Source organism: Leucopleurus acutus (assembly GCF_964270905.1).
Source record: "Leucopleurus acutus genome assembly, chromosome: 8".
In the NCBI taxonomy this organism is placed as follows: Eukaryota; Metazoa; Chordata; class Mammalia; order Artiodactyla; family Delphinidae; genus Leucopleurus; species Leucopleurus acutus.
In genome coordinates this window covers 64688508-64715831 of record NC_139151.1, presented here as the reverse complement: position 1 = coordinate 64715831, position 27324 = coordinate 64688508, and the positions used below count along the sequence as shown (strand labels likewise).

The window sequence follows — 27324 nt, the reverse complement described above, 5'->3', positions numbered from 1 at the left end:
ATTTATGGTTTCCTACAAACATTTTTCCTACACTTTTTCTATATATGAAAGAAAATAAAGGCTTCCTTATCTTGCTACAAAACAACTTCATTAAGTCCTATTCCAGAGAGAATCCTAACCTCTTCTATTATGGTTTTTAAGATAATCCTTATTACTGTCCTATTGTTTTACATTCTAGCTAATTCATTATGCTTGTGCAAAGTTAAGAAAAAACTGTAGTGATGAGAAAGAACTATCTAGAGATGTCAATAATAACACTAATTTAGTACTAATTTTTAAATAGTTTAGTCTTGTAGTCTTGCCTATAGTCTAATCCTCACTATACTCTCCATGAGGTATAGAAGAGTACTGGCCCTGTTTTACAAAAAAAAATTTTTTGTTTTGGACTTCCCTGGTGGCGCAGTGGTTAAGAATCCACCTGTCAGTGCAGGGATGATCCCTGATCCGGGTTTGATCCCTGGTCTGGGAAGATCCCACATGCCGCAGAGCAACTAACCCCTTGCGCCCAACTACTGAGCCCATGCACCACAACTACTGAAGCCCGTGCATCCTAGAGCCCATGTGCCTCCACTACTGAGCCCACGCACCACAACTACTGAAGCCCATGCACTCTAGGGTCCACGTGCCGCAACTACTGAGCCCATATGCTGCAACTACTGAAGGCCATGCTCCTAGAGCCCGTGCTCCACAACAAGAAAAGCCACTGCAATGAGAAGCCTGTGCACCACAATGAAGAGTAGCCCCCACTTGCCGCAACTAGAGAAAGCCCACGCGCAGCAATGAAGACCCAACGCAGCCAAAAAGAAACAAAAAATTTTTTTAATAAAATTAAATTAAAAACCTTTTTTCTTTTCAGTTGCACCAGGTCTTAGTTGCAGCAGGCAGGCTCCTTAGTTGCGGCTCACGGGCTCCTTTGTTGTGGCTTGTGGGCTCCTTCGTTGTGGCACATGTGCTCCTTAGTTGAGGCTGATGGGCTCCTTAGTTGCAGCTTGCGGGCTACTTAGTTGTGGCATGAGTGTGGGATCTAGTTCCCTGACCAGGGATCAAACCCATGTCCCCTGCATCGGGAGGTGGATTCTTAACCACTGCACCACCAAGGGAAGTCCCTCCAGTTTATAAAATTGAAGGCAATTTGCAGAGTGATTTTCCTGATTTCCCAGGCTCAGATCAGTCTGAAATATAAAGCCTCTTAAAATTTTAATAGATATGTCAGGGCGTCCCTGGTGGTGCAGTGGTTGAGAGTCCGCCTGCCGATGCAGGGGACGCGGGTTCATGCCCCGGTCCGGGAAGATCCCACGTGCCGTGGAGCGGCTGGGCCCGTGGGCCATGGCCGCTGAGCCTGCACATCCAGAGCCTGCGTGTCCAGAGCCTGTGCTCCGCAATGGGAGAGGCCACAACAGTGAGAGGCCTGCATACCAAAAAAATATATATATATATGTCTTTTTTCCCCAATATCATTAAGGTATAATTGGCATATAATAAACTGCACATGATAGAAGAGTACAATTTGAGAAGTTTTGACACATGTATACACCTATGAAACCATCACTATAATGAAGAAAATGAACATATCTATCACCCCAAAAAGTTTCCTCCTGCTCCTAAGTAATACCACCCTCCCGCTCATCTCTACCCTGGCACCTTTTCATCCCCAGCCCAAGAAACCACTGACCTTTGTGTCACTATAGTTTGGATTCTTTAGAATTTTATATCAATGGAATCACATAGCATGAATTGTTTTTTAGTCTGGTTTCTTTCACTCAGAATAATTACTTTGAGATTCATCCATGTTGTTGAGTATATCAGTTGCTCATTGCTTGTTATTCCTGAGGAGTATGCCATTATGTAGATAAACCATAGTTTGTTTTCCATTCACCTGTTGAAGGACATTTGGGTTGTTTCCAGTTTGGGCCTATTACAAATAATGCTGCTATGAATTCATGTATAAGTCTTTGTGGGTAAATACCTAGGAGTGGAATGGCTGGATCATATGGTAGGTATATGTAGCTCTTTTAAAAATGGCCAAACTTTTTCCCAAAAAAGTTGTATCATTTTACATTCCCAACAAGCAGTATATGAGAATTCCAGTTGTTCCGCATCCTTGCCAACACTTTATATGATCAGTCTTTTTAATTTTAGCCATTCTAATAACTAGGGTGTGCAGTGATATCTCATTATACTTCTAATTTGCATTTCCCTAATGATAATGATGCTGAGCATCTTTTTGTGTGCTTATTTTGTCATCCATATATTTTCTTCGGTGAAGTGCTTATTTAAATTTTTTGTCCACTTAAAAAAATTGGTTGTCTTCTTATTGAATTGTAACATTTCTTTATATATTCTAGTTAGAAGTCCTTTGTCAAATATATGTTTTGCAAATACTTTCTCCCAGTCTGGGGCTCACCTTTTTGTTTTCTTAAGTGTGTTTTGAAAAGCAGAAGTTTTAATTTTGAGGAAGTGAAACTTATTACATGTAATTTTTTTCCTTTTATGGATTGTGCTTTTTGTGCCTTTTCTTAATCTTTGCCAAATCCAAGGTCACTAAGAATTTTCTCCTATGTTCTCTTCTATAAGGTTTATAATTTTAGCACTTAAATTTAGATTTGTGATCCATTTTTAGTTAATTTTTGCATATGATATGAGGACAGGATCAAGATTCTTTTCTTTATTTTTATTTTTAGCATATGCTATCCAGTTGTTCCAGCATCATTTGTTGAAAAGATTATCCTTCCCCCATTGACATGCTTTGGCATATTTCTTGAAAATCAATTGACCATATTTGTGTAGGTCTGTCTCTGCACTCTATTCTGTTACATTGCTCTATTTGCCTGTCTTTACACCAGTACCACACTGTATTGATTACTGTGTCTCTTATAAAGTCTTGAAGTCCGGTAGACTAAGTCCCTCAACTTTGTTTTTCTTGATCAAAGTTTGGGCTACTCTAGGTAGCATTTTCATAGAAATTTTAGAATCAGCTTGGTAATTCCCACAAAATGAACCTGCTATGATTTTTATTGGACTTGCCCTAAGTCTATAGATCAATTCAGAGAAAAATGACATTTTAAAACGATTGAATCTTCTGATCCATGAACATGATATATCTCTGTATTTAGATCATTAATTTCTCTCACAATATTTCAGAGTTTTCAATTTATATGTCTTTCACATTTTGGTCAAATGTATCCCTAAGTTTGTGTATGTGTGTGTTTGTTTTGAGGTTTTTTTGCTGCTAAATGGTATTTAAAACATTTCAAAGTCTAATTTTTCATTGTTACTATAGAGAAATAAACTGATTTTTTTTTTTTTTTTTTGCGATACGCGGGCCTCTCACTGTTGTGGCCTCTCCCGTTGCGGAGCACAGGCTCTGGACGCACAGGCTCAGCGGCCATGGCTCACGGGCCCAGCTGCTCCGCGGCATGTGGGATCTTCCCGGACCAGGACATGAACTCGTGTCCCCTGCATCGGCAGGCGGACTCTCAACCACTGTGCCACCAGGGAAGCCCCTAAACTGATTTTTATATACTGACTTGGTATCCTTCAAAACTCACTTCTAGTTCTAGTAGATTTTTTTTTGTAGTATTCTAAAGTATTTTTGTCTGCAAATACAGTGTTCTTCCTTTCCAATGTAATGCCTTTTAAAAAATTTCTTTGTCTGGTTTTATCACACTGACTAGAACCTCCAACACTACATTTAACTGAAAGCAATTTTTTTCAGAGAAATAGTCCTGACTCCTGGCGCAGATTAGTTTCAACTATAGGACCTTGTTGAATTTAATTAGATTTTTAAAAATCATTATGTATGGTTCATCATTAGGCTGTTAGTTTTTACCACATTCAAATATTCATCAAATGTTCAAATGTTGAACAATTACTGCATGCCAGGCTTTGTGCTGGTTGTCAGGGAGACAATCCTCAGTACACTCTCCATAAGGTATATAAAAGGAGTATACATAACACAACACTGTAAATCAACTATACTTCAATAAAAAAAAATTTTAAAGGGATACACAGACACATGGATCTGGCCCTAATGAAGTCTCACCACCTCACTGAGGCAGTTTAGAACAAGAGTTAAAAAACACAGGCTCAGGGGTTCCCTGGTGGCGCAGTGGTTAAGAATCCCCCTGCCAATTCAGCGGACACGGGTTTGAGCCCTGGTCTGGGAAGATCCCACATGACGCGCAGCAACTAAACCTGTGCGCCACAACTACTGAGCCTGCGCTCTAGAGCCCGCAAGCCACAACAAGAGAAGCCACGGCAGTGAGAAGCCCACAGACCGCAACGAAGAGCAGCCCCCGCTGACTGCAACTAGAGAAAGCCCATGCGCAGCAACGAAGACCCAATGCAGCCAAAAATAAATAAATTAAATAAATAAATTTAAAATATATATTTTTTAAAAAGCACAGGCTCAGGGTTCAGTCAGCTTGGGTTTGAATCTGCCTCTGCTCCTTACTGATTGGTTGACCTTGGAAAACTTTCTTAAGCTTGTTTCTTCAACTGTAAAATGAGAGTATTAATAATACCTTCCTCATAGGACTGCTGTGCGGATTAAATGAATTAATACCTTTAAAGTACTCAGAACAGGCCTTGGCACATAGTAAATTGTCAACAAGTATTATCTATTATTAGAGGGCAAGATTAGTTCTTGCAAGGTAAATCTACAAGTGACTGGGGAAGGATGAGTGTGGCAACATGTACAAGCATAAGAAGTAGTTTAATTTAGCTGCTAAGCATAAAGGCGATAGTGAGAGGCATACCTGGGTCTAAACCCTTGCTCTGCTGTTTACTGGCTGTGCAACTTTAAGCGAACTATTTAAACAAGAGCAATGCCTATAAAGTGCCTAGTATAGTATTTGGCACACAACAGATGCTTAATATACAGCAATTATCCACTACGGACGTTCTGAAAAGCCATGATCTCGCCAACATGTGTTCATAATAGTAATAGTTGCCATTTACTAGGGCTTACCATTTTGGACTCTGTGCTGGTTACTTCCTATATATTCTTTTATGCTTCCTAATCTAGCTAGGTGAGCATAATGGGCCCCTTTCATGATAAAGAAACGTGATGCTCTTTGTGTAGCTATAACCAGTGGAGGTTGGAGGCCTAATAAATAGTGGCTTGGAATCCAACCCTTGACCAAACCGGGGCTCGCAGTGCCTTTGCCACCCGCCGGGCTCTCGCTCAGGGGATGGGGCCAGGAGAGCCAGCACCCGCCAGGCCGCACCCACTGAGGCCCCACGGAACCTTAGCCTCGAGGAGCCTGCCAGGCGAGGCCTCTTCCGTCGCCCCTAGGGCACGGCCTCCTCCTAGGCCTCCGCCGCCACACTTCCCTATCGGACGGCCTCCGGGTCCGGGACCTCGCAGGTCCTCAGGAGAAGCTGAGCTAGCTAGCGGAAGTTCTGGGGAGGAAGGTTGGGCACTGTTTCTAAGCAACGCGCTGGGGCGGGGGTGGTGGTGCACGCCTTGTACGTCACTGCGGTGCGACCGGGTAACGGCCGGAGCCGCCGCCGCCGCCTGCGGGTCTGAGAGGCTGGCTGAGGGTTCGCCGCTGCTGCCGGAAGCGCGATGCCTTGAACCTGGGGTGAGCTCCGTAGCGCTGGTCTGTCGCCGCTTCCCCTGCGCTGCCCCACAGCCCTCGGACAGGGAGGAGAGACGCGGGCCAGGCCTCGACTGTCGCGCCGGGCTTCCGTGGGGAGACAAGCCCCGACCCGCCGCCGCCGTCTCTAGGCCTCGGCTTAGGGGGTGGAGCTGGCTTGGGAGGCCCTTCCGTGGTCGTACTGTCTCTAAGCCAGTGGTTTCCAGTGACAGAGCGTGGAAGTGGCTTGTTCCATTTTGGGCGGGCGGGGGGAGTGGTTCAGGGGGATCAGGAGACAGCTTTTCCTCCTTGAGCGCGGATCCGCTTTTGAATGTTGCCGCCGGCGCAGTCAGTCGGCCAGCAGACGTAGCTGTTGGTTCCGAGTGCAGGTGCGCTTGAGGCGGGGTGGTGGCGGAAGGGTGGTGGGTGTGTTGAGTTAACGCGCGAGTGAGGCTAGAAACCTGTGCGCGCGCCCCACCCTGCACACCCCAGTTAGAAACCCTTGCCTGGGTGATGGCTCAGAAATGGCCAAGTCCGTCTACTGAACCCGTCCTCCCGTTCTAAATTAGCTTAGGCAGCTCCCCTTGCCAAAGGCCTGGCCTTGTCGAACCAGCCACCGTGAGACCCGGCAGAGACCAGAAGTTTTCTGGCTGCTAATTGTATTCATTCTTGGAAAGGAAACTTTCTGTGTCGCTTTTGAAATGATTTCTTTGTTATTTTTTTCGTGTTACAGAATGTGAGTTTACTATTATTGTTCAAATTTATCCCCAGCCCCTTGAAAATTGCAGTGTACGTCCGTGTTCTGACCCTGTCCTATTTCACCGTGCCAGGTGATGCAGTTCTCATTTCTGGCGTATTTCTAAAGCGGCCGTGACACTTCCTATGGCTTATAACTCTTAGATCTTATGCATGAAGTGATTCTTTTCCACCTCCCCCCCTCCCCGCGCGCCCATTCTTCCTGCTATAAAATGAGCTCCATCCGTTCTGAATTTCATCTGGCACATGAGGTGCCCCGGACCAACGATCCTAAATTAGTCGCCTCTGTATTGGAAAGCCCTCTAAGAAGTGATGCTTTCTGAATTAAGAACTCAAAAATAGTATGAATATTTCTCCTTTCCTCTGATGCTGCCTGGCTGCAGTTTCTAAATATTTCCCTCCAGGATATGCTTGTGTGTTTCCAAAATGTGTTCTTTGTCATTTGATAGAAGTGAGTTTTATATTTGATGTGTGTTGTCTGATCCTTCTAAGTTCACATTTAAGCACTTGACACACTTCCTTTCCCTTTCTCTTCCCCAAAGGCAGAGAATGTCCAGAGAAAATGCTTACAAGTCTAGTTAGTGCATTTTCCACATATGAAATGTATTTAGTAAACACCCTGGTGATATCAGAAACCCATGTTTTCAGCCTCCAAGTACTATCCTTTTGTAGTTTTTCTTTGCATAAAATTTTTGTCTGATTAAGGTCTTTGACCCCAGAACAGACATTCTAGACTCTACAGTGGCTCTGACTAGTCTGATAGTTTCACTATGGTCTGTAATAACTGCTGTTACTTTCTTGTCTTTCAGGACAGCTGATAATCTGTTTGCAGATCTAGAGTTTGAGTAAACAATGAGTAATAAAATAGGGACCTAGTTTTTAGTACTTAATTTTTTTTCACTGATGCTAAAACGGAGTTAACAGTGAAAATAGTTGATGATTATTTCAACTATAAATATCTCTTCTGTAACTAAAGAAGTTGATACAAGATTTCATGGAGGTCTCAGAGAGGTTTTCTAAATACTGCAGTATTTGTGAGCTAGTCATCTTGTACTTCCAGGCTTTTCATCTTTGCTTTAATGCTTTTATGAATGGATATGGTTTAAATTTTCATGAAGGTTTTTTTTTTTCCAGTTACCCATGATGTGATTTTTATAGCTTTACAAAGAATATTTGAACTACAGCAATTCATTTTGTTAGAAAAAGCAGTGATCAAGTGTTATGTTACCACCCACTAGGGAATGTGGCATTTTTGGAATCCTTGATATTCTTATGAGTTTCAAAATAACAATTATTCTTTATTTAGAAAATCCTTCAAATGTTTTTTTGAAAGCACATTGTTATCCTGCTTGAAAGGACTAAATTATAGGGGCACAATAGCATGAGAGCTGCCAGTTCTTTGAGAAGTCTTGACCAGAGATTTATCTTTTGCTGAATTCTATGCCAGTGGTTGGCAAATTAAGTTCCTGTTCAATACTACTGTTTCATGATCTAGAGGGAAGTATTTTACTTATACCAAATAATGAAAATTTCTCAATTTACATAAACATTAATGATACATTTTTACAATTTTATATTTTTTCTTCCATGTATTTTTTTTAACTTCAGCTTCTCTGCAACTAGTAGATGACTGAACAAGTTAACAAAACTGAAAAGAATACTAAGTTAATAATAAAAAACCAGAAACTGTCAGCAATATTTACTGTATCCATTCATAACCATTTATTGTGTGCTTATGTATATGCCAGAAGAGAGAACACAGCTACTACCCTCAAGAAGCTCATAGAGGGGGATGGTCAAGTGACCTAACTGATGATATGTGCTGTGATAGAAGAATGTGCCTAGTCACCAAAGAGGAACATTGAAAAACCTGTGGCGGGTGACGAGAGGGTGGCCTCAGCAGATTGTTTCATGAACATGCATGCACCCTTGATTGTGGTTTTATTGCATGTAGATCACAGAGTCATATTTTTATGCCCATGATGGACGTTGACATTTATCATTTTATGGTATTCAAAATGAATTGTAAATCCTGGGCCCTCTCCACTGAACCAGGTTGAGAACCAATTTTCCTTTTTTTTCTTTTTTGGTATGTGGGCCTCTCACTGTTGTGGCCTCTCCCATTGCGGAGTACAGACTCCGGACGTGCAGGGTAAGCGGCCATGGCTCACGGGCCCAGCTGCTCCGCGGCATGTGGGATCTTCCCGGACCGGGGCACGAACCCGTGTCCCCTGCATCGGCAGGCGGACTCTCAACCACTGCGCCACCAGGGAAGCCCGAGAACCAATTTTCCTTGCTCTTTCAGTAGTCTCTAGATAGTGTTCCCTTTTAATCTGAGGAGTTAATAATCAGGTTTCCCAGATACCTGATACCAAGTGGAATTATAAGATAACAAGTTAATATGCTGCCTCAAATTATAAATTTTATTCAAAGTTAGGACACCAGTTCAAAACAATGCAGAAACAAAAGGGACCATTTTCTTCTTTTTGTGGGGGGGAGGTACTGTTTATTGAGGTATAATTGATGTTCAATATTATATGTTTCAGGTGTACAACATAATGATTTATAATTTTTAAAGGTTGTACTCCATTTATAGTTATTATAAAATATTGGCTATATTTCCTTTGTTGTACAATATATCCTCATAGCTTACCTATTTTATACGCAATAGTTTGTATATCTTAATCCCCTATCCCTATCTTGCCCCTCCCCTTTTCCCCCTCCCCACTGGTAACCACCAATTTGTTCTCTGTTATATCTGTGAGTCTATTTCTTTTTTGTTATATTCACTAGTTTATATTTTTAGATTCCATGTATTAGTGATGCATATGGTGTTTGTTTTTCTCTGTCTGACTTACTTCATTACTTCAATTTCAGGTGTACAGCAAAGTGAATCAGTTATACATATACATATATCCATTCTTTCTTAGATTCTTTTCCCATATAGGCCATTACAGTGTACTGAGTATTGTTCCCTGTGCTATACAGTAGGCCAGTATTAACTATTTTATGTATAGTAGTGTGTATATGTCAATCCCAATCTCCCAATTTATCCCTCTCCCCCTTTCCCCCTTGGTAACCATAAGTTTGTTTCCTACATCTGTGACTCTATTTCTATTTTGTAAATAAGTTCATTTGTACCATTTTTTTAGATTTCACATATAAGTGATATCATATGATATTTGTCTTTCTCTGTCTGACTTAATTCAGTCAGTATGACAAAATCTAGGTCCATCCATGTTGCAGCAAATGGCATTATATTTCGTTCTTTTTATGGCTGAGTAATATTCCATTGTATATATGTACCACATTTTCTTTATCCATTCATCCATTGATGGAGATATAGGTTGCTTCCATGTCCTGGCTATTGTAAATAGCACTGCAGTGGATATTGGGGTGCATGTATGTTTTCAAATTATGGTTTTCTCTGCATATATGCCAGGGAGTGGGATTGTTGGATCATATGGTAGGTCTATTTTCAGTTTTTTAAGGAACCTTTATTTTGTTCTCCATAGTGGCTGTACCAATTTACATTCCCACCAAGAGTGTAGGAGGGTTTCCTTTTCTCCACACCCTCTCCTGCATTTATTGTTTGTAGATTTTTTGATGATGGCCATTCTGACCGGTGTGAGGTGTAGGTTTGATTTGCATTTTTCTAATAATTAGTGATGTTGAGCATATTTTCTTGTGCTTGTTTGGCCATCTGTATGTCTTCTTTGGAGAAATGTCTGTTTAGGTCTAAACATTTTTTTTTTTTTTTTTTTGCGGTACGCGGGCCTCTCACTGTTGTGGCCTCTCCCGTTGTGGAGCACAGGCTCTGGACACGCAGGCTCAGCGGCCATGGCTCATGGGCCTAGCCGCTCCGCGGCACGTGGGATCTTCCCAGACCAGGGCACAAACCCATGTCCCTTGCATCAGCAGGCAGACTCTCAACCACTGCGCCACCAGGGGAGCCCAGGTCTGCACATTTTTTGATTGGGTTGTTTGTTTTTTGAAATAGAGCTACATGAACTGTTTGTATATTTTGGAGATTAATCCCTTGTCAGTTGCTTCCTTTGCAAATATTTTCTCCCATTCTGTGGGTTGTCTTTTCGCGTTCATGGTTTCCTTTGCTGTGCAAAACCTTTTAAGTTTAATTAGGTCCAGTTTGTTTATTTTTGTTTTTCTTTTCCTTACTCTAGGAGGTGGATCAAAAAAGATCTTGCTGCGATTTACATCAAAGAATGTTTTGCCTGTTTTCCTCTACAAGTTTTATAGTGTCTGGCCTTACATTTAGGTCTTTAATCCATTTTGAGTTTATTTTTGTGTGTGGTGTTAGAGAATGTTCTAATTTCATTCTTTTACATGTAGCTGTCCAGTTTTCCCAGCACCATTTATTGAAGAGACTGTCTTTTCTCCATTGTATATTCTTGCCTCCTTTGTTGTCGATTAATTGACCATAGGTGCATGGGTTTATCTCTGGGTTTTCTGTCCTGTTCCATTGATCTATATTTCTGTTTTTGCACCAGTACCATACTGTGTTGATTACTGTAGCTTTGTAGTTTAGTCTGAAGTCAGGGAGCCTGATTCCTCCAACTCCGTTTTTCCTTCTCAAGATTGTTTTCACTATTCGGTTTCTTTGTGTTCCCATACAAATTAAAAAATTTTTTTGTTCTAGTTTTGTGAAAAATGCCATTGGTAATTTGATAGGAATTGCATTGACTCTATAGATTGCCTTTGGTAGTATAGTCATTTTGACAATATTGATTCTTCCAATCCAAGAACATGGTATATCTTTCCATCTGTGTCATCTTCGGTTCCTTTCATGAGCATCTTATAGTTTTCAGAGTACAGGTCTTTTGCCTCCTTAGGTAGGTTTATTCCTATGTATTTTATTCTTTTTGATGCAATGGTAAATGGAATTGTTCCCTTAGTTTCTCTTTCTGATCTTTTGTTGTTAGTGTATAGGAATGCAAGAGATTTCTGTGTATTAATTTTGTATCCTGAAACTTTACCAAATTCATTGATGAGCTCTAGTAGTTTTCTAGTAGCATCTGTAGGATTTTTCTATGTATAGTATCTTGTCATCTTCAAACAGTGACAGTTTTACTTCTTCTTTTCTAATTTGGATTCCTTTTATTTCTTTTTCTTCTCTGATTGCCATGGCTAGGACTTCCAAAACTACGTTGAATGAAAGTGGTGACAGTGGACATCCTTGTCTTGTTCCTGATCTTAGAGGGAATGCTTTCGGCCTTTCACCATTGAGAAAGATGTTAGCTGTGGGTTTGTCATATATGGCCTTTATTATGTTGAGGTAAGTTCCCTCTATGCCCACTTGCTGGAGAGTTTTTATCATAAATGGGTGTTGAATTTTGTCAGAAGTTTTTTCTGCATCTATTGAGACGATCATATGGGTTTAATTCTTCAGTTTGTTAGTGTGGTGTATCACTGACTGATTTGTGGATATTGAAGAATCCTTGCATCCCTGGGATAAATCCCACTTGATAATGGTGTATTATCCTTTTAATGTATTGTTGTATTCGAATTGCTAGTATTTTGTTGAGGATTTTTGTGTCTATGTTCATCAATGATATTGGCCTGTAATTTTCTTTTTTTGTGGTATCTTTGTCTGATTTTGGTATCAGGATGATTGTGGCCTCATAGAATGAGTTTGGGAGTGTTCCTTCCTCTGCAATTTTTAGGAAGAGTTTCAGGAGGATAGGTGTTAACTCTTCTCTAAATGTTTAATAGAATTTGCCTGTGAAGCCAGCTGGTCCTGGACTTTTCTTTGTTGGAAGTTTTTAAATTACTGTTTCATTTTCAGTACTTGTGAGTGGTTTGTTCATATTTTCTGTTTCTTTCTGGTTCAGTCTTGGAAGGTTGTTTCTTTCTGGTTCAGTCTTGGAAGGTTGTATCTTTCTAAGAATTTGTCCATTTCTTCTAGGTTGTCCATTTTATTGGCATGTAGTTGTTTGTAATAGTCTCTTATGATCCTTTGTATTTCTGTGGTGTCAGTTGTAACTTCTATTTCATTTCTAATTTTATTGTTTTGAACCCTCTCCCTTTTTTTCTTGATGAGCCTGGCTAAAGGATTATCAATTTTGTTTATCCTTTCAAAGAACCAGCTTTTAGGCTCATTGATTTTTTTCTGTTTTCTTCATCTATTTCATTTATTTCTGCTCTCATCTTTATGATTTCTTTCCTTCTACTAACTTTGGGTTTTGTTTGTTCTTCTTTCTCTGGTTGCTTTAAGTGTAAGGTTAGGTTGTTTATTTGAGATTTTTCTTGTTTTCTGAGGTAAGATTATATTCCTATAAACGTCCCTCTTAGAACTGCTTTTGCTCTGTCCCATAGGTTTTGGATCTTTGTCTTTCGTTGCAATTGTCTCTAGGTATTTTTTTGATTTCCTCTTTGATTTCTTCAGTGATCCATTGGTCGTTTAGGAACATATTGTTTAGCCTCCACATATTTGTGTTTTTTACAGTTTTTTCCTGTAATTGACTTCTAGTCTCATAATGTGGTCAGAAAAGATGCTTGATATGATTTCAGTTTTCTTAAATGTGCTGAGGCTTGATGTGTGGCTCAGAGGTGATCTATCCTGGAGAATGTTTCATGTGCACTTGAGAAGAAATTGTATTCTGCTGCTTTCGGATGGAAGTATATTTATATATATTTATGCTGCTTTTGGATGGAAATATATATTTATATATATTATATAAATATAAATTAAGTCCATCTGATCTAATGTGTCATTTAAGGCCTGTGTTTCCTTATTGATTTTCTGTCTGGATCACCTGTCCATTGATGAAAGTGGGTTGTTAAAGTCCCCCACTATTATTGTGTTACTGTCAGTTCTCCTTTTATGGTTCTTAGCATTTGCCTTATATATTGAGGTGCTCCTATGTTGGGTGCATATATATTTACGATTGTTATATCTTCTTGGATTGATCCCTTGATCATTGTGTAATGTCCTTCTTTGTCTCTTGTAACAGTCTTTATTTTAAAGTCTATTTTGTCTGATATGAGTATTGCTACTCCAGCTTTCCTTTGATTTCCATTTGCATAGGATACCTTTTTCCAATTCCCTCACTTTCAGTCTGTATGCGTCCCTAGATCTGAAATGGGTTTCTTATAGACAGCATACATACGGGTCTTGTTTTAGTATCCATGCAGCCAGTCTATGTCTTTTGGTTGGTGTATTTAATCCATTTACATTTAGGGTAATTATTGATATGTATGTTCTTAATGCCATTTTGTTAATTGTTTTGGATTTGTTTTTGTAGGTCTTTTTTCTTCCTTCTCTTTTGTTCTCTTGTCTTGTGATTTGGTAGCTAACTTTAGTGTTGTGTCTGGATAGCTTTCTCTTTTTTGTGTATGTATCTACTGTAGATTATTGGTTTGCAGTTCCCGTGAGGTTTTGATATAGCAGTCTATATATATATGATTGTTTAAGTTTCTGGTCTCTTAATTTCTAATGCATTTCCAATATCCTGCATTTGTACTCTCCTCTTCTCACAGTTGCTGGCTTTGATATCATATTTGTGTGTGGATGATTTCCTACCTTTACTTTATATTTGCCTTTACCAGTGAGCTTTCCCATTTGTAATTTTCTTGTTTCTAGTTGTGGCCTTTCTTTTCTGCCTAGAGAAGCTCCTTTAGGATTGTTGTAAAGCTGGTTTGGTGGTGCTGAATTCGCTTAGGTTTTGCTTCTCTGTAAAGCTTTTGATTTCTCCATCAAATCTGAATGAAGCGCTTGCTAGGTAGACTATTCTTGGTTGTAGGTTTTTCCTTTTCATCATTTTAAATATATCATGCCACTCCCTTCTGGTCTGCAGAGTTTCTGCTGAAAAATCAGCTGATAACCTTATGGGGATTCCCTTGTATGTTATTTGTTGCTTTTCCCTTGTTGCTTTTAATATTTCTTCTTTGTCTTTAATTTTGTCAGTTGGATTAATATATGTCTTGGTGTGTTCCTCCTTGGGTTTATCTTATATGGGACTTTCTGCACTTCCTGGACTTGAGTGAGTGTTTTCCTTCTCATTTTAGGGAAGTTTCTGGCTATAATCTCTTCAAATATTTTCTCAGGCTCTTTCTGTCTCTCTTCTCCTTCTGGGACCCCTATAATGCGAATGTTGGTGCGTTTAATGTTGTCCCAGAGGTCTCTGAGACTGTCCTCATTTCTTTTCATTGTTTTTTCTTTATTCTGTTCTGCAGCAGTGATTTCCACGACTGTCTTCCAGCTTACTTCTTTGTTCTTCTGCCTCATTTATTCTGCTGTTGATTCCTTCTAGTGTGTTTTTCATTTCAGTTATTATATTGTTCATCTCTGTTTGTTTGTTCTTTAAATCTTCTAGCTCTTTGTTAAACATTTCTTGTATCTTCTCGATCAGTGCCTCCATTCTTTTTCTCAGATCTTGAATCATCTTTACTATCATTACTCTAAATTATTTTTCAGGTAGATTGCCTATCTCCACTTCACTTAGTTATTCTTTTGGGTTTTCATCTTGTTCCTTTGTCTGGAGCATATTTCTCTGTCTTCTCATTTTGTGAAACTTTCTGTGTGGATGGACTCCTTTCCACAGGCTGCAGGATCATAGCTCCTCTTGCTTCTGGTGTCTGGCCCCTGGTGTGTGAGATTGGTCCTGAGACTTGTTCAGGCTTCCTGGTGGGAGGGACTGGTGCCTGCCCACTGGTGGGTGGAGCTGGGTCTTGTCCCTCTGGTGGGCAGGGCCATGTCAAGGGGTGTGTTTAGGGGTGGCTGTGACCTCAGTACAGCTTTAGGCAGCCTGTCTGCTGATGGGTGGGGCTGTGTTCCTGTCTTGCTGGTTGTTTAGCCTGAGGCAGCCAGCACTGGAGCCTGTAGGCTGTTGCGTAGGGCTAGGTCTTTGTGCCAAAATGGGAACCTCCAGGAGAGCTCACAATTATCAGTATTCCCTGGGGCTTCTGCCACCAGTGACCTTACCGCCACAGTGAGCCATAGACAACCCCTGCCTCCACAGGAGACCCTCCAAACCCACAGGTAGTCTAGCCCAGGCTCCTATGAAGTTAATTCTTTGTGCTGGGTCCCAGTACACATGAAATCTTGTGTGCGCCCTCAAGAGTGGAGTCTCTGTTTCCCTCAGTCCTGTGGAGCTCCTGCACTAAAGGCCCACTGGCCTTCTAAGCCAAATGCTCTGGGGGCTCCAATTCCAGACCCCTCAGGCTGGGGAGCCTGACATGGGGCCCAGAACTCTCACTCCTCTGTAATACAATTATTTTCCAGTTTGTGGGTCACCCTTCCGACCGGTATGGGATTTGATTATATTGCAGAAGTGCCCCTCGTACAATCTAGTTGTGGCTTTTCTTTGTCTTTGGATGTAAAATATCTTTTTTTGTAGGTTCCAGTCTTTTTTGTCCATGGTTGTTCAGCAGTTGGTTGTGATTTGGGTGTTTTCACGTGAGGAGGTGAGCTCAAGTCCTTCTACTCTGCCATCTTGTTGGGAATCAAGAGGTTGCTTTTGGTTTGGATGCTTGCTGCCTCTTTCCTCAGTGTGTGTTAGCTGTAATTCCTTTGATATGAGGTGTGTAGGTGCAGCAGGCCATGCGCACACCTGATACAGCAGGGACAGCAATTGACTTTTCCTCCCGTGTATCCCAGTGGCAACTATAGCCCACACACTCCCTGTACAGCAGGGGCAGTGCTTGACACCTGCTCGCTGCCTGTGCACACTCCCCAGATGGTGGGGGCAGCTATTGCCGCCTGCTCACAGGTTTCCCAACAATAGCAATGGCCCACGCCCCCCCGGGACAGTGGGGGCAACACTTCGCACCCATTCATGGGTCTTGCAGTGCCGGCCCTCGCCCTCCCAGGACAGCAGGGACAGCAACTAGATCCTGCTTGCAGGTCTCTTAGTGGTGGCGGCTACCTGTGCCCACCTCTGGAGCCCATCATGACAGTGGCGGTGGCCTGTGCCTGTCTCTGGAGCCCACAGTGGCAGTGGAAGCTCACACCTGCCCCCAGAGCTTGTGTAGGTGGTGTCCTGTTGCCTGAGACCATGCGTGCAGGGAAGGAAGCTCCTATAGTGGTCCCACCCCTCTCCTTGCACACCCCCCAGGAGTGGCACCTTGCCTCTCTGGTTGGCCCAGGCTTCTTCTGAACACACCCTCAGTTGCCACACTCTAGCCTCTTCAGGCTGTCTCCACACAGCCAACCCTGGTCCTTTCCCTGGGTCTGACCTCCGAAACCTGAGCTTCAGCACCCAGCCTCCGCCCACACCGGTGGACAAGCGTCTGAGCCTGGGGAGTACAAGGTGACGGCACCAACGTCTGTTCAGGTCACTCTCCATTTTGCCTTCCACAATCCGGTTTCTGCACTCTGCTCAAGGCTCCAAAGCTCCCTTTCCATCCAGGCTGATCTCCCTGCCAGTGAGGGGACTTCCCCGGGTGCGGGAACCTTACCTCCTTCACAGCTCCCTCCCTAGGGTGTAGGTCCAATCCCAATTCTTTTCTCTCTCTTTTCTTTTTCTTTTGTCCTTCCTGGTTACATGGAGGTTTTCTTGCCCTTTAGGAAGTCTGAGGTCTTCAGCCAGTGTTTGGTAGATGTTTTGTGCAAGTCGTTCCACTTGTAGATGTGTTTTCGACGTATTTGTAGGAAGAGGTGAACTCCATGTCTTACTCATCTGCCATCTTGATTCCTCTCCCTCATGTAGTTTTGATTTGCATTTCTCTAATAATTAGTGATGCTGAGCATTTTTTCATGTGCCTATTGGCCATTTGTATGTCTTCTTTGGAGAAGTGTCTATTTAGGTCTTCTGACCATTTTTTGATTGGGTTTTTTCAAATTATTATTATTGAGTTGTATGAGTTGTTTGTATATTTTGGAAATTAAGCCCTTGTCAGTTGCATCGTTTGCAAACATTTTCTCCCAGTCCGTAGGTTGTCTTTTTGTTTTGTTTATGGTTTCCTTTGCCTTGCAAAAGCTTATAATTTTGATTAGGTCCCATTTGTTTATTTTTGCTTTTATTTCTGTTGCCTTGGGAGACTGACCTAAGAAAACATTACTACAGTTTATGTCAGAGAATGTTTTGCCTATGGTCTCTTCTAGGAGTTTTATGGTGTCATGTCTTATATTTAAGTCTTTAAGCCATCTTGAGTTTATTTTTGTATATGGTGTGAGGGAGTGTTCTAACTTCATTGATTTACATGTGGCTGTCCTGCTTTCCCACCACCACTTACTGAAGAGACTGTCTTTTCTCCATTGTATGTTCTTTCCTCTTTTTTCAAAGTTTCATTTACTGTAGGTGTGTGGATTTATTTCTAGGCTCTCTATTCTGTTCATTGATCCATATGTCTGTTTTTGTGCCAATACCACACTGTTTTGATTACTGTAGCTTTGTAGTTTTGTCTGAGTCTGGGAAGGTTATGCTTCCATCTTTGTTCTTTCTCCTCAGAATTGCTTTGGCAATTCTGGGTCTTTTATGGCTCCATACAAATTTTAGGATTATTTGTTTTAGTTCTGTGAAAAATGTCATGGGTAATTTGATAGGGATTGCATTAAATCTGTATATTGCTTTGGGTAGTATGGTCGTTTTAACAATATTAATTCTTCCAATCCAAGAGCATAGAATATTTTTACATTTCTTTGAATCAGTTTCCTTTATCAATGCTTTATAGTTCTCAGCATATAAGTTTTTCACCTCCTCGGTTGGGTTTATTCCTAAGTATTTTTTCGGGGGGGAGGGGGTGCAATTTTAAAAGGGATTTTTTTTTTTACTTTCCCTTTCTGGTATTTCATTGTTAGTGTAAAGAAATGCAACAGATTTCTGTGTGTTAATCTTGTATCCTGATACCTTGCTGAATTTATTTACCAGTACTAGTAGTTTTTGTGTGGAGTCTTTAGGGTTTTCTATATATATTATCATGTCATCTGCATATAATTACAATTTTACCTCTTAAAAGGGTCCATTTTGTAACTCAATAAACAAACAACTAAATCTCTTTAATATCTGTTTGGTGGGCATATTGATTAAATTATCATTAATATTTTACATAAAATCTTAAGACCATATATTTCAAAAGTTTAATTTTTCTTTGTTAAGAATTGTAGGTATAATTTAAAGTTTTCAGTCTGGTTGATTAGAATATTTTATTGCATTTTTATTAAATCAGTACAGGAATGCTAGAGGGAATTAAAGTTTCACTTTGGGAGCAAAATATTAGGTTAGAGGTTGCCTTCTCCACTGCTCATTAAAGCAAAAATTTTCCCTAAAACACTAATTAGATGAACTTCTTATTTTTGCTTAAACACCTCCACCTTTCCAGTGATTGCAAGCTAACATGCTTTGCAAGACAGCCCTTAACCCTTCTGGATAATTATGGATGATAGGAAATTCTTATATTGACCTGAAATCAGCCTAATTTATACTGGCCATTCTGGTCTCTGTAATTATATAAAGTAAATATTACTTCCTCTTCCACATGAAAGCTCTTCAGGTGTTTGAACAAACCTATCACCATGCTCCATGTTGTTACTGAACTATGATTATCTAGAATAAATTGCTTTGTTTCCTCTTCTAGATCCATAACATCTTGCGTGCTTTCCCAAATATATTCAAATGATTAGTGCCCTTTAAAAGTGTCACTGCTTAGAGCTGATTAGAGAACTCTGGTGTGTTGGAACCATTACAGAGCACAGTGGAACTAGGCTCTTGCTCTGGACATCTGTTTCTAGCAAGAGTTTAGGATTATTTTAGCATCTTATCACTATTTACTGTTTACTTATTTTGACTGGAACATTCAGACCTTTTATATTTTATTTGCTTTTAAACATAACTTACCTATGTGCTTTATGTGCCTTTCAAAACATATTCAGGATTTAACTTTTAGTCATATTTGACATAAAAATTTATTCTATTTCAGAAAATCAGTATCCATTTTCAGTCTTGATTCTGGTATTCTGTGGACATTATTCATTCATTCCAGTTTCAGTCATCCACAGATTGGGCAGGCATGCAGTCTTGTCTTTGTGTCATAAACAAAAATGGTAAACATCCCATCTCTTGGTGCCAGTCTCCCTCTCCTTCTGCCTAGGCTTTAGTCACTCTGGCTTTTTTTTTTTTAACCTCAAAGTCACCATACTCCTTCCTATTTAGGCGCTTTCTATAACCTCTGCCTGGAATGTCCTCCCCTTGCCATGCCTCTATCCCTCTCTTATCTGGCTGACTCTGACCGATAGCAAATCAAATGTTTGCCCAAGGACTTCTTCCCTGTCACAAGACTAGGTCAAGTCCCCCTTTTATAGGATTTCAGTACCCTATACTTGTTTGGCTTAGCACTTATTATTTTGAAATTATGTATTTATTGGTGTGATTGTTGTCTCTTCCCCACTGAATCAGATGCTCCATGGTAGCAAGAACCCTGTTTCTTACACTCACTGTTGTATCCCCAGAACACAGCACAGTGCCAGGCATATGGTGCTTGTTGAATTTAATTTTTTAAAAGGCCATGTAACAGTGGCTCCCTAACACCAGTGTACAGCCTTTGGCTCCTGATGATTTTTTCACACATCTGGATTAGAACAAGAAAAATAAGGACCATAGTGTTACTGTATGTAGTATATGTCGGTGTGAAATTACTGCCTTCTTGGGAAGGACTTTTATTCTAGTATTATATCCTTCTATTTCCTAGGTTATAAGTTATTCTTTAAATTTTTGTTAAGTTTTAGGGATTTTTTCATTTATTTTTGGAAACTATCCTTACTTAGAATAGAAATAAATGTGCAACACCATGGTGCTTTGAGACTTTATTAGACTATGAAATCCAGAAATTACTGATGTTGAGTACTCTAGAGACCTCCTCTAAGCTAAAATCTTTGTTTCTCTTTGAATACGATTGCTATGAATCCATTTGGCTATATTTAAAGTATATAATTTTGCCTTCAGAGATGTTTTCTTAGTGGCCTGGATCTTCCTCAACAACTTCCTTTCATTTATCTCTGTAATACATATTTATCATTGCCAAATAGGCTCAGATTCAAAACAGTAATTGTTGAGTTTTTCTCTTTAGAACAGTTGTACTTTTCCTATATTTAATGTGACTAAAAGAATAAACCTCAAATATAACACATTAAATTTGAATACAAAGCAAAATTTGCATATTTATGGTTACTGAGAACTCTTATTGTAAATGATTTTATATGTTAAAGTTATATATTTTATATTTTAGAGTTATAACTTTTCATTTTTTTGATTAAATGATAAAGCAGGTTTCCTGACAAAATTTTTACTATAAATTGTTACTGTTTCACCTGCTTTATATGATATGAGTGTTAATTCAGGTGAAGTAAAATGATAGTCTTTGACATGTAAATAAAATGGAATTTCTTATAGGAGGGGGGAGGATCAGATTCTTTTTAATTTTAATGCTTTTTTCTTTTTCTAACTTTATCTTTTTTTAAAAAGTCTAATATTAGCTTTGTGGCGTTATTAATTAACCTCTCTGTGCTTGTTTCCTTAGCTATCTTGTTTCTTCATCTGTGAAATGGTTATCATGAGGATTTAAATGACTAAATTCATGAATACATATAAAGTACTTAGAAGATTGTGTTACACAGTAGAAGTGGTGAACGAATATTAGTTGATTTTACTATTATTAGTAGTGGTATTCGTATTGAATTGGGATTTCCTTATTCAGCTGTAGAATATATCAGGATACATAAATACTAAAAATTTATCTTATTTTCTATTTTAACCGTATCTCCGTGCTTAATATTTTGATAAATCATTATTTACCAAAGGAGAAAAAACTGTCGAGAATAAACACATCCAACTCTTCTCTAGCCACAATACATAGAATTATATCCTTCAAGACTTTAGAGTGATTATTAAATAAATGTTTTGTGATTAAATTTTAAGTCAATTCAGTAACTTATTGATCTACATTGATAGTAGATTATTAAAGTAGTGATCCAGCCTTTTAACTAAAATATCACCTTCATATTTAGAAAACAAGTTATATAAATTCGAAATTAAAAATACCTAGAGGAGGGACTTCCCTGGTGACACAGTGGTTAAGAATCCGCCTGCCAGTGCGGGTGACATGGGTTCAAGCCCTCGCCTGGGAAGATCCCACATGCCCTGGAGCACCTAAGCCCGTGTGCCACAGCTCTTGAACCTGCGCTCTAGAGCTCATGAGCCACAACTACTGAGCTTGCGTGCCACGACTGCTGAAGCCTGCGTGCCTAGAACCCGTGCTCCACAACAAGAGAAGCCACCACAATGAGAAACGCATGCACTGCAACGAAGAGTAGCCCCCACTCGCCGCAACTAGAGAAAGCTTGCATGCAGCAACAAAGACCCAATGCAGCCAAAAATAATTAATTAATTAAAAAATAAATACCGGGCTTCCCTGGTGGCACAGTGGTTGAGAGTCCGCCTGCCGATGCAGGGGACACGGGTTCGTGCCCCGGTCCGGGAAGATCCCACATGCTGCAGAGCGGCTAGGCCCGTGAGCCATGGCCACTGAGCCTGCGCGTCCGGAAACTGTGCTCCGCAATGGGAGAGGCCACAACAGTGAGAGGCCTGCGTACCGCAAAATAAATAAATAAATAAATAAATACCTAGAGGAGTTAAAAAGCAAAAGCACTTTTTTTTCTAAGCAGAAAATGTAACATAGTTGAATTAGCTAAAAAGTCTGTTTAATTTACATATATTTTACAATTAAAATTAAGTTGTACATTTATAAATAAAGTAATTCTACAATAAATTTTTTAGCTGATCTATTTATATCATGATTATACATCACAGTATATCATAGCGTTAAAGAATATAAGCACTAGAATCTAAAAAACATGAGTTCAAATTTCACTTCAACCATTTACCAACTGTTTGTTTTTCATATAAATTTATTATTTAGTTTTGGCTGTGTTGGGTCTTCACTGCTGTGCATGGGCTTTCCTTCTAGTTGCGGCGAGCAGGGGCTACTCTTTGTTGCGGTGCACAGGCTTCTCATTGTGGTGGCTTCTCTTGTTGCGGAGCACGGGCTCTAGGTGCATGGACTTCAGTAGTTGTGGCACGCAGGTCTCAGTAGTTGTGGCTTGCCAACTCTAGAGCACAGGCTCAGTAGTTGTGGCACACAGGCTTAGTTGCTCCGCGGCATGTGGGATCTTCCCAGACCAGGGCTCCCTGCATTGGCAAGCGGATTCTTAACCACTGCGCCACCAGGGAAGTGCTACCAACTGTCTAACGTTTTTTTGGGGGCTGTGTTGGGTCTTCGTTGCTGCGCGTGGGCTTTCTCTAGTTGTGGCGAGCACCACTCTTCGTCGTGGTGCGTGGTCTTCTCATCGCAGTGGCTTCTCTTGTTGCACAGTACGGGCTCTAGGCGTGCAGACTTCAGTAGTTGCAGTCCCCGGCCCCTAGAGTGCGCAAGCTTCAGTAGTTGCAGTGCATGGACTCAGTAGTTGTGGCATGCAGGCTCAGTAGTTGTGGCGTACAGACTTAGTTGCTCCTTGGCATGTGGGATCTTCCTGGACCAGGGATCGAACCCGTGTCTCCTGCATTGGCAGGCGGATTCTTAACCACTGCACCACCAGGGAAGTCCCCAGCTGTTTAACTTCAGATAAGTCACTCAACTCTATTTCCGTATCTGTCAACTAGGAATATAATAATGCCTACCTCTTAGGGTTATTGTAAGAGATAAATGAGATAATATATGAAAGCCCTTAGTTTGGAGCCTGACATGGTAAACAGTCAGGAAATGTTCTTAGGAAAATTATGTGAGGTAAACAAACTTCCTATTAAATACACTCACTTAAATGCCTCTGTGTGTGTGTGTAATGGTTTTTAACTTGGCAAAATTATAGGAATTCACCCTCCCAATAAGATAAATGAATCCTGTATTCTCATTTACCTGTATGATCTTTAAAAAATAGAACTGTAAATCTTTACTTTAAAATATAGTTGTTTAAATAAATTCCACCTTAGACTCATGTAAGTCTGTTGAGATCTCACTTAAAAGTATTCCTGTTTTGCTTTATTTTCTTGAAGGGATGGGTATGTTGCCATTTTTATATTACATGTAAAAGTAACTTTTATGTATATTTGACAGAAACGATGTGAAGCAACACTCTTTTTGGATTTCATAAGACATCATTTCATCATGGGACAGCAAATTTCGGATCAGACGCAGCTGGTTCTTAACAAGTTACCAGAAAAAGTAGCAAAACATGTCACATTGGTTCGAGAAAGTGGCTCCTTAACTTATGAAGAATTTCTTGGAAGAGTAGCAGAACTTAATGATGTGTAAGACTTGCTCTTTTTCATTTTATTTTCTCCCCCTGACATATTGCCCCAGTGTTATGACTGTCTGAGAGATAACCACACGTATTGGTTGGTAAGAGAATGTTTTCAGCAGCAGTTAGCAAATATTTATTGAGTACTGTAAGACTTTCTATGTAGCTATCTAAAAATATGTCATAGGACTAAAAGAACAGAAGGAACTTAAAACTGAATTTTGACCACAGGCATGTAAATTGACCCTTGTTTGAAAGCAGTGAAGGAGGTGCATAACAGAAGAGAATATACCAGTTAGTCATCTAGAGAAAGGCGCCTAGGATAGTCAAAGGGCACTTCAGGTTTCTGAATATCAACCAATTCATCTAGTTAATAAATAAATCTTCTGTGTTTGTTCATTGAACCATTATTTTGCCAGAGAAATATATATATATGGTAATAATTCATTTGTCATCACTGAAGAACAAGATATTTTGTTTATAAATATTTTCTAATTAGCTATCATGTTTACATCTCTACTTAACTCTTGAATAGGTTTCTAAGATGGAGTATAAACTTCTCTGCCTCCTTAGCACATCCAATAGAACAGCCTTCTCTTTGTGAATTATTCTTTATTAAATCAATTTTTATACTGATCTGTATAGAAGCTATTAAAATATACCGAGCTCTGTCCCTGGATGACCCCAGATTGTTATACTTTTAAAATATTCCATTTTTGTTTGTGTGTTCTCCCTTAGTGACAGGAGAGCAGATGTCACTTCTTTCTATTAAGTCTTCCTCTAGCAGCACCCATATCCGACTCTCTTTGTATATGTATCTTCTGTCTCCCTGGGGGTATAGTTATAACTTATTGGCATTGCCTTTTAAATGAGATCTTAAAGGTTCTTTCTTTAGTCTATTCAACTTAGCTAACGTTCACTGAGCCTATAGTATGTGCAAGGCACTCTGCTGACAGTCTGACATTTTAACTGAGGCCTAAAGTGATTACCTAAGTATCGATGGCAGATCCAGCTTTCCCCAAGTCTGAAGATCTTTCCACTATCCCATATTACCTCTCCTTAAACCCCAAAAAGGCCAAACAAAATCACCAAGCAGTTTGGAACCACTTAGTATATATAAATTTATATTATAGTCACTATTAATAGTTTAGGGTAAAATACATGAATGTACTCCTTAAGCTTTGCAATAACTGTATTGGATAAGAGACATATTATACTTGGCCATTTAGAACACATTAGATAAAGAGAAGGAAATGCAGTCTTTTTATGGACATGGCTGGAGTGTCCTGTTATTAGCCAGTCATGAAGAATAAAGCATTCTTAACTCTTAAAAGTTATCTTAGAAGATCATTTCTTTTAAGAACACTGGATTTCACTCATTAAAAACAGACAAACCAAAAAGAAGCCCTGTATGGATATGTGGATGGATCCTGTGTAGATATATATATATAAATGCATAGAAAATGAACTGGAAAGATATGCACAGCTCTCTGGGGAGGTGATGGAAAAGGGGAGCAGAGAAGGGAGATTTTACCCTTTACTGTGTATATTTGTGTATTGTCTGATCTTTTATAATAAAAATGTAGTCATGGTTTTTAAAACTCTAGCATTTTACTTTGTTCTTTTTTTTTTTTTTAAAGATCATCCAAATGGTAGCATTTGAGGCATTACTTCTGAGACTGTGTTCTTAAGGAATAAAATTCGATTGAGAATTTAATAGTATCATAAGAGTGGAATTTTTATGTTTATTGTGTCAACTTTTTTGAAGAGTAATCAATGACATTTGCCATCCCTTTAGAGTCTTAGAACTTACATACAAAAAAACCTAGTCTCTTATATGAAATTTTGTTTTTTGGCCTAAAGATACTGGATAAAATGTGTCCTATGAAAACATCCTCAGGCTAAGCTTACTGTGTAATATAGAGGTGATGGTAAAAGAGTATCTCCCTTTTATTTATTAGCACAGAATGTTTCTGACTGGATTTGCTTCTTAAAACCAATTCCCCTGGGTCAGAGTTGGAATTTCACAAGTTCAGTGCTGTCTGAGAACTATAAAGTTAAACCTACGCAAAAGACGCATGGTTTGATAGCTAGAAAACAGAACTGGGAACTGGCAGTACTACTTTCACTGGCAGACTTTGTTACCTAGGGCTAGTTACTTAATTTTCAATGGCCTCAATTTATTTAGCTGTAAGTTTCTTAGTTCTGACTGTGATATCCCCACTGGTGCTCAGAGAGAAATGTGAGTAATGATAAAAGGGAGCTGCAATACTTATGTCTTTGAACTGATTTAAATTGGCATTGATGCACGATATTGAGTTATCCTAAAAAGTGTTATATTTTTTATGTTAGTATCCTGTTGCTTTCTAAATCAGAATTACTCTGCTAGAGGAGGACAGTAAAGTTACATAAGCGTCTCAAAATCATTTGCCTTATCCAGTTTCAAATTATCTGTAAAAATTGTCTTCAAAGAGGTATATAAGTGTTGTTGCTTAAGGAAGGACTCAACCAAGATCAAGATTTTTTCACACTTTATATACATCTGAGGCACTAGTCAAAATATGGATAAATGAAACCAGCTAAATTTTTTCTTTAAGTACCTGATTCCTTGCACGTTTTTCCTAGCTGTCTTTGTTAGAAATTTAAAGACCATTGAGATATAGATATGAAAAAAATAGATTTATAAATATCATTCCACTATGCTTTCCACCTTGAAAATTAAATTGTATGTTTGTAGTCAAAACATTCTCTATCCCTGTATTTTAAAAATCTAATTATTACAATTACCATTATTGTTATTTGTCTTTCTGTGTTTTCTTCACATTTCCTCCTCTGTCTTAAACTTCCTTGAATCTGGTTTCGTAGCTCCATTATTTTACATGACTTTTCATAAAATTAACGAATGTGTTTACCTCTTTTCAGAACTGCTAAAGTGGCTTCTGGCCAGGAAAAACATCTTCTCTTTGAGGTACAACCTGGGTCTGATTCCTCTGCCTTTTGGAAAGTGGTTGTACGAGTAGTCTGTACCAAGGTGAGAGTGATAGAGATTTCCAACTCTGAGCTTAAACTATTTTGCTGGTTAGAACCACATTTAATTGTATAATATAATACAGTGGAAATAAATGTTTATAATTTGGTTGTTATTAACATTTATTTGTAAAACCATATAAAACAGTTTTGATACTATTTTTGCCTTCCAGGTTAACTGTTTGAATTTCACTGCTTGTATAATTGCCATATAGCAGAGATTTATTTTTTAATTTAATTTATTTATTTTTGGCTGTGTTGGGTCTTTGTAGCTGCATGCAGGCTTTCTCTAGTTGCGGCAAGCAGGGGCCACTCTTTGTTGCAGTGCAAGGGCTTCTAACTGTGGTGGCCTCTCCTGCTGTGGAGCACCGGCTCTAGGCACTCGGGCTTCAGCAGTTGCAGCATGCGGGCTCAGTAGTTGTGGCATACGGGCTTAGTTGCTTCATGGCATGTGGGATCTTCCCAGACCAGGTATTGAACCTGTGTCCCCTGCATTGGCAGGCGGATTCTTAACCATTGCACCACCAGGGAAGCCCCAGAAGAGGTTTTTATAATCAAGGAAAGTGGTAGTAAACGTTCATCCTTATCTTGTACCTCTCTTTTTGGAATTTAACTGACTGTGGAATCCTAAAGTAACACCCTACTTAGCTCTAAAATGACTTCTTAAAAATTAAGTGTCTCTTAGTTCATCTTTAAATTTTAGATAATAGAGTATAT

The 27324-nt window shown here is 39.5% G+C and overlaps 1 protein-coding gene across 3 annotated transcripts in view; it reads left to right on the top strand.

Moving 5' to 3' along the window:
• Nucleotides 1–5510: 5510 nt before the first annotated feature.
• The window catches only part of RNF141 (ring finger protein 141), a 48481-nt gene continuing 26667 nt past the window's right edge, over nt 5511–27324 (top strand). The window contains exons 1-4 of one of the 3 annotated variants that reach the window (XM_082844204.1): nt 5516–5585; nt 11485–11628; nt 23397–23590; nt 26503–26611. In XM_082844204.1, coding sequence (XP_082700330.1) covers nt 23448–23590; nt 26503–26611 — 252 coding nt within the window. In that variant the 5' untranslated portion in view covers nt 5516–5585; nt 11485–11628; nt 23397–23447. Of the gene's footprint in view, nt 5969–11484; nt 11629–23396; nt 23591–26502; nt 26612–27324 lie in introns of all 3 variants that reach the window. The other 2 variants (XM_082844203.1, XM_082844202.1) reach the window with 2 other exon arrangements.